This window comes from Rhinoraja longicauda, chromosome 31 (assembly GCF_053455715.1).
Source record: "Rhinoraja longicauda isolate Sanriku21f chromosome 31, sRhiLon1.1, whole genome shotgun sequence".
NCBI lineage: Eukaryota > Metazoa > Chordata > Chondrichthyes > Rajiformes > Arhynchobatidae > Rhinoraja > Rhinoraja longicauda.
This window is the reverse complement of record NC_135983.1, coordinates 15,645,220-15,658,903: the sequence shown is the minus strand read 5'-3', so window position 1 is coordinate 15,658,903 and position 13,684 is coordinate 15,645,220. Positions and strand designations below refer to the sequence as shown.

The following is a 13,684-nucleotide window of genomic DNA, read 5'->3' as shown; positions in this document are numbered from 1 at the left end:
GAGGATTGGTCATTAATTGCATTCAAAGCAGAGAGTGATAGATTTCTTGATAGTAAAGGAATCTAGATATAAGAAGATATTGTGGGCCGAAGGGCCTGTTCCCGTGTTCTAAGGCAGAAAAACGGTGTTGTGGCACATTATGTTGAGGTCTGAAGAAGGACCTCATCCCGAAACATCACCCATTCCTTCAAGCCAGAGATGTTGCCTGTCCCGCTGAGTTACTCTACCATTTTGTGTTTATCTTCGGTGTAAACAAGCATCTGCCATTCCTTCCTACACATTATGTTGGGGCATGATCTTGGTGTGTGACAAAGCAGGCCTGAGGAGTCAAGTGTATTGGTCTTGCTCATATTTCTTGTGTATTAAAAGATTTAACTTTTTTACTAGTTTGTCAGAATGGTGCCATTTTTTAAGGTATCATGTATATATTCCAATTATTGCATGAAAAGGCAAGGAACATTTACCACGTTTACATATTGCATATGAAACTATAGCGATATGATTTAGTGAAAATGGAAAAAAATTGTCGTAAATCTTTCCAAAGAAGTATAAAGGTTTATTGTTGTTTATTTAGAAACAATCTTAATTCCATCCCCATCAGACCCAGACGGCATCTTCTGTAGAGAACAATCAGCTATCGGACCTTCAAACATTCACTCATGCTGCTGTCAACCAACCAGTTAAAATGTGCAGGAAGACAGCCCATTAATCCCACTTCTGTGGTTGTTTGTAGTGTCTGATTTCATATGCTTTCTAATGTTTATTAAAAAGATAATATTTTAATCTCCTCTGTCTTTTGGGGCCATGACTTATTTTCCGTGGTAATGCCCTATTTGTGCTTGTGCTGGAGAAAGTGTACTTTAAACCATGGATTTGCAGTGAAAACAAGAAACTTTGCAAACTGCTGTTTAATTTGTAAGCAACACAACATATGTAGTGGGGTCTGAGATTCACGCCCTCTGCAAAGGAACAGAAATCAGACTGCTTTGTGAGACGTCACTGAATCTGTCATATTTTGGAGAGGAGGTTTAAATTTATTATTTTGCTTTTGGATCTGCAATTATGGTGAATCTTCAGTTTGCATTCAAACCTGCCGTCTCCTTAACTTTGTCATCGAACATTTGCACCTGTATATTTAAATTCAGAACATGGTGCTGTATCAGTGTATGATTTAACGTTGCTTCAATATGTTTGTGAACTGCTAAAATTGGAGAATAAGAAGACCCACTTAAAAAGTAGATGTGTTTTCAATTCCATAGAAATATGAAAATCATTTTTTTCAAACTGCCAATGTTGGAAATATAAAATAAAAACAGGAAATTGTGGAAATACTCAGTAGGTCAGACTGCATCAATGGGAAGAAAAACTGAGCTCTTTCTTGATTCCCACATATACCCCCTGGCCTGCTGTATATTTCATAGAAACATAGAAAATAGGTGCAGGAGTAGGCCATTCGGCCCTTCGAGTCTGCACCGCCATTCAATATGATCATGGCTGATCATCCAGCTCAGTAGCCTGTACCTGCCTTCTCTCCATACCCCCTGATCCCTTTAGCAAAAAGGGCCACATCTAACTCCCTCTTAAATATAGCCAATGAACTGACCTCAACTACCTTCTGTGGCAAAGAATTCCACAGACTCACCACTCTCTGTGTGAAGAAATGTTTTCTCATCTCGGTCCTAAAAGACTTCCCCCTTATCCTTAAGCTGTGACCCCTGGTTCTGGACTCCCCCAACATCGGGAACAATCTTCCCGCATCTAGCCTCTCCAACCCCTTAAGAATTTTATATGTTTCTATAAGATCCCCTCTCCAGTGTTCCACTGAAAACAATTTCCAGTGTTTTCTGTTTTTATTCCAGAAAAGAAATGTTTGCTAATGATCTAACACTGAATGTCAATGGCACCTATAGCCAAGCCACTAAATGTTGTTGGAATATCTGATTCAGAATGTCTACGTGACAGTAATTAATGTGGATCACCTTTCATCGAGTTAGTTTTATTGTATTTTTCTTTTTTTCCCCTCTGGCCAAATTTTGAATATTTTTTTTTAATGTTATTAATATTTTTAATGTTGTTCGTTTATACCTTCAAGTTCTAATTGTAACGAACAATATTAAAAATTGTTGATCTTATTGGTGTACCATACAAAAAGCTTTAACTAGGTTAAGAACTGGAAGACTTGTGCTCAATACATCAGCATTCTTGAATGCTTCCTTGTAGGCGCCTTGTCTAGTTGCGTCAGCTGTGAGGTTTCTGATTGTCCCCTTAACATTGTCAATGTCACTAACCCATGTCCCTTTCTCCCTCTCTGGACTCTAGGTACCTAAGGTGGTGTCATGGTCCATGAATCACGGGCGAGCTGGTATACAAGGACACCTTCTTCAGCTTAATATTCAAAATGGAAGACTAGCCAGACTGGTTTCGTTTTTAATAATCAAAAGCAAAACCAGCAAGATGAAAAAATTATATGATCATAAGGTGCAAGTGCTTGCTCTTATTTCATGGCATGCCATCTATTGCTCTAATTAACCTGGATACTCCGTAAATGTCAAAAATGCAATTTTCTGATGCATGCCTCTGTCTAAAATTTTTTGCCCATTTTTAAAATTTTAAAACAATGTAAATTTTGAAATCTACTTTACAGAATACATGTACTTCATCACCACAGTATCCGTCCGTTGTTTGGGTGGATGTTGTTCATTAAATCTTTATTCGAGCCAAGGTACAGGTAGTTCTTGGTCGGGGAGGGATAGTAAAATGAAGTGATTGACAATGTAAGTTCATTTTGTTTAGTTTAGTTTGTTCTATGTAAGAAGTTAAGGGATCACTTGGGATTCACCACAGAGCATTTTCAGTGTTCAGAGAAACGACGCCACTGCAGTGCGAGTCCTGTCAAAATTGTAATGCTTATAATCTTGGCTTCAGAAGCCCTGAGAGATACATTCATACCTCACTTTTGATGAACTTGCATTGCAAACCGCATACTAGTTAATCTTCCCAGAAGATAAAATTATGTGGAGTTGTAAAAAGAATTACAACTAACATTTGACTGAAGTGCAGTTAATTTTCGTTCATCCTCAACTCTACTGAGTTTTTAATTAAGTTTTATATTTGAATTTTTCTCTACCTCTTCCACACATCTCCAGCCAACATAACTTGCTAAAATAGAGAAACTTCCTGAGGTTTTGCCCATTAAAATGCAAAGAAGATAGTTGAAGGCCATAGTCCCGTTTGCTTGCTACTGTCCCATTTGCTTGTGAGCATTTAGCCAAGTAGAAATGTAGGATAATTTTAGCGTGGATGGAGTCGTTTTAATTGTCAAAGCATGTAGATACTGGAATGACAGAGTGGAGCACTTGGAGTGGTCATGCAGTACCTGTATCTGGTGTTTGGTAGATTTCTTTGTCACCATCACATCATTATTATCATTTTCGGTTTGTAGCACTGCCCAACATCAGTCCATCTTTTCCAGTCTGCATGCTCGCCCTGATGCTCTGCCTGTGCCCACCTTAATGAAAGTTATGGTCACATTTTCTGCATCATTATTTTGTCGGCTTTAAGAAGTGGAGTTGCTGGTCGTGTGACACGTTTTATTTTCTTGCATGTTCACCTGTGTATTTGTTGGAGTTTCTGCTGAACAGTAGCTGCTCTCCCTAAAGCTGCCTACAAACCACTGTCTGCTAAACTGCTGGGGTTTCAGCTGTTTGTAATCGCTTCGACACTTAACATCATCCAAGTGAAAGTGTGAAGAAATAGTTTACATTGACTGTGCACGCAGAGCCAGGAATGAGCGATCCAGGGAAGAGTCTTGTGCTTGGTTTGCATTTCTGCAAGGGATTTTAATTTAATGCTGTCCACAGTTCTCAATTATCGGTGAATGTTTTTTCCCCCCCAAGTATTGCTGTTTCAATGGTTAAATATACATAGACTGCACCTTAAGGTAAAGCAGTCACATTGAATCCCAGTTCCATTGTTATCCCACAGCAAATCGAAGTTGAATTACTAATGAAAGATATGTGAGAAAGTGGTTGTAGTGGACAAATAGTCCAAAACTGGTATTATTCCACCTGAGGTCAGCCTGCCTTCAAATGTATGCCAACTGGTTTCTGCAACCAAGCACTAAGATTTCTGTAAGGATGTGCCTTACCAACTATCACCCTCATGAGGCATGACTGAGATTGGAAAGGCATGTGTGGGAGGTTGAATGTATGCTGGTTTCTTCTGGCAGATATTAAAATTAACCAAAAAAAGTTTCATACTGTTGTGGAAAGTAATTCCCTGTTGATACCACTGGCAAACATTGTTACATTGACAAGCGGGACACAATGCCCAGCATTGGTCGTGTTGGTCACCCTTCAACCATAGTTGGATAACAAAGGCTGGCTGATTATTCAGACATTTTTGATGTTTGTGATCACTCTCGTCGATGATCAGAAATGCAGTGCGAAGCTGCTTTAAGGTGCAGGTCCCAAAAAAATGTTAATTCTGAATTTCCCAAACCAGAAATTCATTTATTTTTAAATAATCCAATTATGCTGCAGAAAAAAAAACTACACTCATTTGTAGTTTTAAGTTAATTTTTAAAAATGTTTCTGAAATACATTTTCACAATAGAGACCATGCTTATAAAATTCAGCTGAAACCCTGTATTTTTGTGTCAGTATTATAAATACAACAGTTGCAAAATAAATCAAATACCTCATTGATTTCTTAAAAAGACAAAAGTCCAGCTTGGGTTTTGCATTGCACAAACCTTAATCTTACTCCTTCCAAATGTGTGTTTGTTCGTTAGTTAATCAGTAATCATCAGGGTTTATTGTTTATTTTGTGAGAGGCATTTATGAAGTGCTTTTGTCTTGGTGACTAATTGTACTCGACCAGTGCAGCCACAGCATTGAGGTGAGGTGGAGAAACTGGAGCCTCAGAGTATCAGACTGTTGAGGCTTGTTAAAGAATATCCTGGAGAAACCAAGACTGTCAATTTGAAACACCCAGGTTTACCTAATATGAGAACGATAGCCAGTGCTTTATTTGTTACGGTGTTCACCAAAGTTTTGCACCAGTATCTCTAGCATGACATGTTTGTTTATTAATCATGCCTAGTTAATGGATAGCGTAATTGAATGAAATGGAGCATTTATTTGTTTAGACAGTGTTCAATTAATATGTTATGAGTTAGTGTAGCCAAAGTTGGATATCTTGATCATAAAAAGGTGATAAAGCTTAATTTTTAATTGATATGCATACTGGCACCTTTTTGTCTAGAAAATAAAGCAGTGATTATAGTTTACATTTTTGTTACCAATAGAATGTTAAATTGATTTTAGTTCATTTAGTTATAGTATTGAATAGAGTTTCTTAGAAGTTACTTCTCCAGTTTTGGTTCCCTGTGGAATAAGTTTATTTTATTTAATGAGCTAGAAAAGAAAGTTTAAAACGGCGTTGCCTCTGTATCACAAGGGAATGTGGGCCATTGCAGATAACTCAGCATCATGTACATCACAAGAGGAGCACCCTTTTATTTACTCAGTGAGCAAAGGGTGAGTGGATAAGCCATCAGTGTATGTCCCAACAGCTGTCCCGTCCCAATAGATAATAAATGAAAACATTTTTTTCCTTCCAATGCTACCCACCCATTCCTCCAGGAAATGTCATTTGACCTCGTTCTAATGGTAGAACAGACATAAAAACCCATGTGTAGAAATCTAAAGCCAGCTTTTGGGTGGGACCAATGACTGGGAACATTGGGAGGCACCTCACAATCCGTGGCAGTTACCCAGGAAACCCTCCCCATCACTTTCCTCTCAACTTTTGTTCTCATCACAGATAATTATAGTGCAATATTTCATTACCTCCCTCCTTGCAAGAGTTTTATTTACTTGCTTCAACCGTGATGCCAGATTATTGTTTGTCCTCCTCTTTACTATAGGAACTGAGTAAGTCTTTAACCGGTAATAGCAATAATGTAGTTTTTTTTCCTAATTCTTAGAATTTGGTCATTATATAGGAAAGGATATGGAAGATGTAGACAGTTGGAGATGGAAAGCCTCACGGTTACAGAGTTTGGTAGTAACAAGATTATTTTTGAATAAACATAGTTTAACTCCTGTAAAACCTAGTTGACCAGATGAAAATTGCTTTGTGGTTTTCCCGATTTTCAGCTGTAACTTACAATTATAACTTTTAAAAGATATTTAGACAGATATATGGATGGGAAACATTTAGGGGGATATGAGCTAAATCCAAACAAATGGCATTGGTCCAATTTGCCAATATGGCCAGCATGATCAAGGTGGGCCGAAGGGTCAGTTTCCGTGCTGGTCAGCTCTATAACTCCTGATAAGATACCTAGAGATGGCTTTCAGTATTTAGATGTGTTGCCATCAACTGCTTCTGCCTCGACAATGGAAGACGAGAAGTAACCTCGAGCAAACTGTTTGCAAGTATAGAATGGGTCCATAACAGTCTGGTATCAAGTGCAGAGAATAATAAAAAGGTACTAAATAAATATAGTTGGCAGTACCTAGCAAAATATTAAATCATAGTCAGAAATAGAATGTGCAACTCCAAGCACTTAGAACACTTAGGGTGGGAAAAACAACAATAAAACCTAATGAACTTACTTAAAGAAATAATGCACATGGAAGGACCAAGAAAAACCTATCTCAATATTTTACTTTCCTTTTGGCATCTGTTGTATCAAAAAAAGCTGCAATGTTTTTTAATTTCTGTTTCTGGATGAGGAGAGAACTCTCCACATGTGATGTTTGCTTTTTGGTGTTGGGCTTTGCCTATCCCCAGTGATGTGCACGGGCGCATGTACTGATTTAAATAATAATTTAAAAAATAATATAATGTTAATTTATTAACAAGAGTTCAATTCAAGTGCCATTGCAAAAAAAAAAAAAACATTTTCTGTAGATTTGTTCCTTGAATTGAAAATTTCATGCTAATGTATTGTTCCCAGTGTGTCTTGGAGTTCTGTGAGCATTTTTATAACAGTGAGAATAACTGGCAAGGAGGCATGTTTGCACAGGGTCATTGGCTTTTACACACTGGTCTGTCAAAGTGGAGTAAAATGTGGGATTTCCTTAAGACATGCTGTGGCTGTTACTTATCAGGGAAACTGATTCAGAACTCTTGTGAACCAACTCAAATTCATTATTGAGAATGATACTTTGTGCATCATGGTCGAACGAGCTTATCACACTGGGACAGGAGAGCCAAAACTGAAAAGGAAGTAAAAATACATTGCTTCAAGATGTTTTTAATTCATTTGTCTATCGATTTTTGTCGTGCATTGCACACTTGTTTGCATATTATTTCTACCACACAATCTAAAGATCTATACTTGCCAGCTTTCCTAAGCAAATATCATCCTCATCTAGCAGTGTATGTACATCACTGTTAAATTCACTCTGTTGTATATTTCAACCTTTTAAAAAAAGATCTATACATACAAATATACACTTTGCAATTGAGTTACAGATTTATACAACTGTACACAATTTAAAAATGAATTCCACTCACAGGTGTCTGTGGTACAATTTAATAATTGCACAGGGCATGGCTCAATGAGGAATTCAGCTCTTATTTTGCCCTTGTGACTGCATCTGGGTGTTTAAAATGTTGTTTAATATTAGAAATTGGTATTTAGAATGATTGTAGTTTGAGATGTTACAAGATTTAATTTTGAAACGGTGTTTACACATAAAGTTACTGACAGCGCTGTTTAAAATGTTGGTACTCCTCCTGCCTGCTCTCTTACGCAGCCTAGAAACATAATGTTAAAAAATGAAAGCTACCCGCCTTGAATTTGCTCCAGTACAAATATCATTAATTTAGTTTCAAATAGATACTATAGGAAAAAGTAGTTAAGTGAACTTCATATTGTCTTTCAGCAGTCCAAAGCTACTTGCTCTGTTTGCTTTTGCTAAGTTAGTTAGTTCTCCCTGTCTTTTGCACCTGACTGTGACTGTGAGTTGATTATGTGCTTTTGCTTTGTAGGAAAATAACTGCAGATGCTGGAACAAATCGAAGGTATCACAAAATGCTGGAGTAACTCAGCAGGTCAGGCAGCATCTCAGGAGAGAAGGAATGGGTGACGTTTCGGGTCGAGACCCTTCTTCAGACTGCCTGAAGAAGGGTCTCGACTCAAAACGTCACCCATTCCTTCTCTCCTGAGATGCTGCCTGACCTGCTGCGTTACTCCAGCATTTTGTGATACCTTCGATGTGCTTTTGCTTTAGTGTGGTTAATTATTTTGGCCACCTTTTGTCAGTTTGTTGAACTCTCTCCTGCTGGCTTCTCAACACTGCATAAAAAGTGATTTTAACATGAAATATTTTTCCTTTAATTGCCTTTATGAAGATGTTTATACAAGGATTAAAGGTGACTTTGATCTCGTTAATCTTCGTGCTGGTTTTAACTGTATTGCATTTTCTGTGATGAACATATATTCGAACATTTTATAGACTGGTTACTAATGTATTTATTTGTAATTAATGCACAAAAATTGAGAACTTATTAGCACTATACAGTACATATCATTTATAGAAGTTTCATGATTTGTTTTGTTTCCTATTTTAAGAAAGATTTTTATCTACAAAGTTTAAGTATTCATTTTTGAGTGGCAAACGTACTTGTTTCACTTTCTGTGTCATGTCCAAAGTTGTGTCTCCCCAAGATAAAAGTTTTTGAGAGTGAGCTGCTTTTGCAAGAAGTCCAGTTTTGTAACCACTCAGTTAATTTAAACTCAATTTTTCTAAGGAGTTTAACATTCTATAAACGTTAGTATGTACATAGACGAGGAAGCAGCCAGGCACATTTATAACATTGGGAACATAATACAATAATACAAACTCAGCTGCATAGTTATAATTCCAATTGCCAAGCTTAAACAAACGGCTCACCAAATAGAGACAAAAAACTTTTCATTCCAAAATAATTACTACCCCTCCCCCCACCCTCCAATTGTGAATAAAGTGGCATCCATTGATCTTATGATACAAAAACTCAGGAAAGATGGCAAGTATTGAGATTTTATTTTATTGGCTGACAGCTCATGTTTACAAATAAACTTTTTCACAAAACTGCCACAAGCTCGTCTTTTTATAACGCACTATAATACCAGCAGTTATCCTGACCTTGTAGTTTGAAACCATAGTTTTTCATTTAAAGTGGTTTAATTCTGGTTGATTGTTAGTGGATGGGATTTCATTATGTAAATCTCAGTGGACACGGTGCGCTGCTGTAAACCAGGTTTTCCTTGTAATATTCTTAAACTGTGATGGTAATTGAGGAGCCTCTTGAGCAGAATGTTGTAGACATGACTGCTGTTATTTTGAGTTCATGGATCTTGCATCAGTTTATAGATTAAGCTGTCTGAGGCAGTTGTTCTGCTGCCGCACAGCAAAACATGAGAAATTATTTTGCTTTTTACTTTTAAATTCATGTAAGCCGTACAATATGAGCCAGAAATAGGAATGTTACACGTTACTGAGTTTTATTCCCTTATATTGTGTGAATATTTTGGAGAAAAATGTTAACGATATTTTTTTTTTTAAACCATCTGGAAAAAGTTGTTTCTGTTTAAGTTGAAGGTTACAGCTGTGCATTGGTTAGACATGAAAACTGTATTTGCTATTTTTATATAGTGTAACTTTTTTCCTTGCCACCTCTCCAGATATAGCCAATTAAACCCAAAATATTTTTTTTAATTTTATATATAACTATATTTACAAAAATATTACAATTGTGCACTTTTGTTATGCCTTGTTTCTGAGCACTGAGTTAATTGTGATTATTTTACCCTGTACAATATGCCTTTTTGGAAGTTCAATTTACCCAGTTTAATGCTGTGGTGTTTGTGTTGGCAAAATCTTCTCCCCCACATGTAAACTACGCTAGAGGAATCAGCTTAAAAGCAAACGTACAAACTTTGGAATTTTTTTTTTTAAAGCAGAAGATGCTCATTTAATTCTGAATGAGGCAAATGGAGAAATATTTAAAGAAAACTGGTCGTCCTTTAATAATGTGATATTGTTTTCAGGAAACTTTTTACAGGTATTCCTCTAGCCTTCTTAAGGTAAAAAGAAGTGAGATCAAACTGGAGTAGGTGCCTGGGGTAGAATTAATTGTACTAAGTCCACATTTAGTATTTGCTTACAGTGATATTATTTCTTATCTGAGGTTAAAAAAAAAGACTTGTTTAATGTTCCACCTTATCTAATTTTAAATTGGTTCATGCAAGCCAAAAGGAAATTTGTCCAGGGCAGTGTGGAGTGGTGAGGGCAAATTACTTCTTATCTCATTGTATAAATGAAACAATTTTATATTACTGAGCAAATGCATCCAAAGATTGGGAATCCTGAAGTTATTGAACTTCACTGAAATGAGTGCAGAGTGGGTAACAGTGTGAGTGAGACATGGTAGCATTCCAAATACGACAGGACGCCAGTACACTTGAAATTTATTTTAATAAAATTGCATTGAGAAGAATAATCTTATATTTTTTAAATGAGCAAATTGGTGGATAAAATATGTGCTTGAAAAGGATTTCAAATTTATGCCAATTCTGGACAGATATCAACATGTTATTCCTGGAATTCTTACAGAATAAGAATTGCAGTGATCTTTGGAGGTAAAGTGTGCCAACTCAAGAGACTTCAGTCTGTTGCAATAGGAAAGAGCTGGGTGGAAAAAAAGTTTATAAGGACGAGGCCAATGCACTGACTGATGCAACAGTTATAAAGATATATTTTTTGCATAGAAATACTGTATTTGAAATGTTAACGGTTTTACAAAACATTGTCTCACTCTCGGCACCTGAAATGAGCTACCTAGAAGTTTCTAAATGCCAATTTGATAACAATCTGGAAAAACTAAAGCAATACATTGAAATCGTTTTTCTGCACATTTCTGCATTTTGAGATCAGAAGATGTTAATAATTTGGTCAATGATTGTCCTCACCATCAAAGAAACCGTGGAGCCAAAGTATCATGTGTTCATTTCATCTGGCTTTGGATTTGGTAAACGTGGCCGGCATCTGAATATTGGACTGCAGATACTGTGAGTGAAAATTTATACGATGCATAGTTGACTTACCAACGCTGTGTAGCAATCTGCATGAGCTTCTGGAATAAGACCAACGTGACATTGGAAGATCAGAGTGCACTTTAGCGTCTGGGAGGATGGAACAAAACTGAACAAATTGAGGCATCAGCGATCCTTCATGGGGGGAAATTGCAACGTATGGAAAAGTAGACATTTCATTCTGTAACAGCTTGCATTTCAGCTTGTGATTTAACAAAATGTTCTTTTATTATTCATTGAGTTTGCCAAACATGAAATCGACATCTTTAGTTTCTCTTTCTAAAGATTTAAACGAACAAATCCTGGCTTGAAATAAGTTGAAGGTTTAATTAAACAGCTTATTTGAACATGTAAAAATGAGTTGTGTGGACTTAATTTTTTTGCTCCTGTGATAGAACCTGTTGTTGAAATCATCTGAACTGAGGGAAGCGGAGATCCTCTAGTTAGATAGAGCTCTAGGGGCTAGTGGAATCAAGGGATATGGGGAGAAGACAGGCACGGGTTACTGATTGTAGGTGATCAGCCATGATCACAATGAAAGGCTCGAAGGGCCAAATGGCCTCCTCCTGCACCTATTTTCTATGTTTGTCGATAACCCCATGCAGTTTGTTACAGAATGTAACATTTTAATTGTGAATTACTATTTTACATCGAGGAAAAACTGAGACAGTATTAGTAAGACTCACTCCGTGGAACATTATTTCAGGTGAAATGTTCTAGATTTGTCTGGGTAAAAAAGGGTTGAGACCTGAAATGTTCCCTCCACAGATGCTGCCTGACCTGCTGAGTTCCTCCAGCACTTTGTGTTTTAGTCAAGGTAGGTAGTGATTGTGCTGATCAAAAGAGAAGGAACAGGACACAATTTATATATGTAGTGATACTTTAAACCGTGCCCAAATGAAGGGCTAATGCCTAGTGGAAACGTCAGCCATGTAAGTTACACAAAATACTCGGGGAGGGGAATGGAGGAAGGAAAGGGTTGAATATTGACAACGTTTCCCTGTAACTCACAATGTTAGTATCCAAATAAAGAGCATATAGTATAACATATTTAAAGATGTTGTTCATAATAGCATGATAAAACATAGTTATCAAGTTGTGTTTTTCTGATTTAAAGTGTTAGTCCTTTGCCAAGTGATAGTTTTAGGTATCATTTTGTGTTTAAGACTCTTAACAGTTTCAGTAAAGCAGATTTTGTCAGTTTATCTTGTACTATTACCCTCAAAACAGCCTCGATATTTTCCACATTATGTGAGATTTGTGACTGATGGTTTCTTAAGAAGCAGTGACAAAAGCTCTGAGATAAATGCTCTTGGACATATTCAGCTAAAGTATACAGGAGCAAAAACAAAGCGCTGGAGGAACTTGCAATATTGGAAAAGTTTATAAGGATATGGGCCAAACACGGGTAAATGGGACTAGATTGCATGTGCCACCTTGGTCGGCATGAATGTGTTGGGCCGAATGGCCTCTTTTCCCTGCTGTGTGACTACGAGCTCAGGAAACATTTGTGGAGGAAAATGGACAGATGACATTTTGGGTTGAGACTTCTTCAGACTGCACATGGCTGTAATAGTGAGTGTGGGTCAGACCGTGGTGGGAGAGCAGCAGGAATCAAAGAGTGGGAGCAGTGAGAGAAGATCTCGCAAAACCTTTGTCCGAGAGAGGAGGAGAACTTCCTCAAAGTAGGCATACTTTGAGTAGGCTTTGCATGGAGTAGTAAAATGGAGACATTAGAAGTTGGAGATGCTGGAATCTGGAGCCACAGAGAGGAAGGTCAGTTTTCTCTCAGTTCTGATGCAGAATGTCACCCTGAAATGTTAACCCACACCTACTGCCTCCACAGAACCTGCTGAGTTCCTTCAGTGAAAAAAAAGTGCTGGAGGAATTCAGTGGGTCAGGCAGCATGTGTAAAGGGAATGAACAGAGATGTTTTGGGTCGGGACCCTTTTGACAGAACACTTTAGGAGAAAGATCATGTATGTGGGCATACGATCTACAACTTCTTCCACTGTATCGTGCTTACAACACAAGTCAGGCAGCATGATTTAGGAATTCATTTAATTTGCTCATTGTTTGCTTATCTGGGTCTGTGTTGTAGTCTGCACTTGTTTCACACCAGATGATTACCCCAATTAGGTTTTTACTAATCATTCAAATCAAGGGTCTTTTAAACCTCAGCTGCGTTAGACTGAAAGAGATTGAAGAAATGGCACAGATTTATCATGTGCATTCCTATTCCAATTTGGAAAAAAAAATCTTTAAAGCAAACAGATTAATTATTTAAAATGTTTCACTGATACAGAGCAGGCTAATTAGCCCTATCTGTTTATAAGCCTTTAAGTACACAATCACGAGTATTGTTTAATTGTGAGCTTTCTAATGAGTTTGATGTGGATTATACTGTCAGCAGGTACTGCACGAAAGAGATTTTCCATCCTGATGTAGGCTATAGTGTGGAAGGTATGATGGCAAAGTGAGGTCAGTACCGATTCTTGGTCTCCTGGACCTTTCTCATCATGGTTCTCTCTCTTGCCTTCCATTATTGCCATCAGTCTTCATGCCAACGTTCACCTTGCCTAAATCTGA

The 13,684-nt window shown here is 37.4% G+C and overlaps 1 protein-coding gene across 1 annotated transcript in view; it reads left to right on the top strand.

Annotated features, from left to right (window-relative positions):
• The window catches only part of fnbp1b (formin binding protein 1b), a 145,784-nt gene extending 137,684 nt beyond the window's left edge, over window positions 1–8,100 (top strand). Inside the window, exon 19 of the mRNA XM_078426189.1 lies at window positions 2,320–8,100. Coding sequence (XP_078282315.1) covers window positions 2,320–2,327 — 8 coding nt within the window. The 3' untranslated portion in view covers window positions 2,328–8,100. The remainder of the gene's footprint in view (window positions 1–2,319) is intronic.
• Window positions 8,101–13,684: the final 5,584 nt, after the last annotated feature.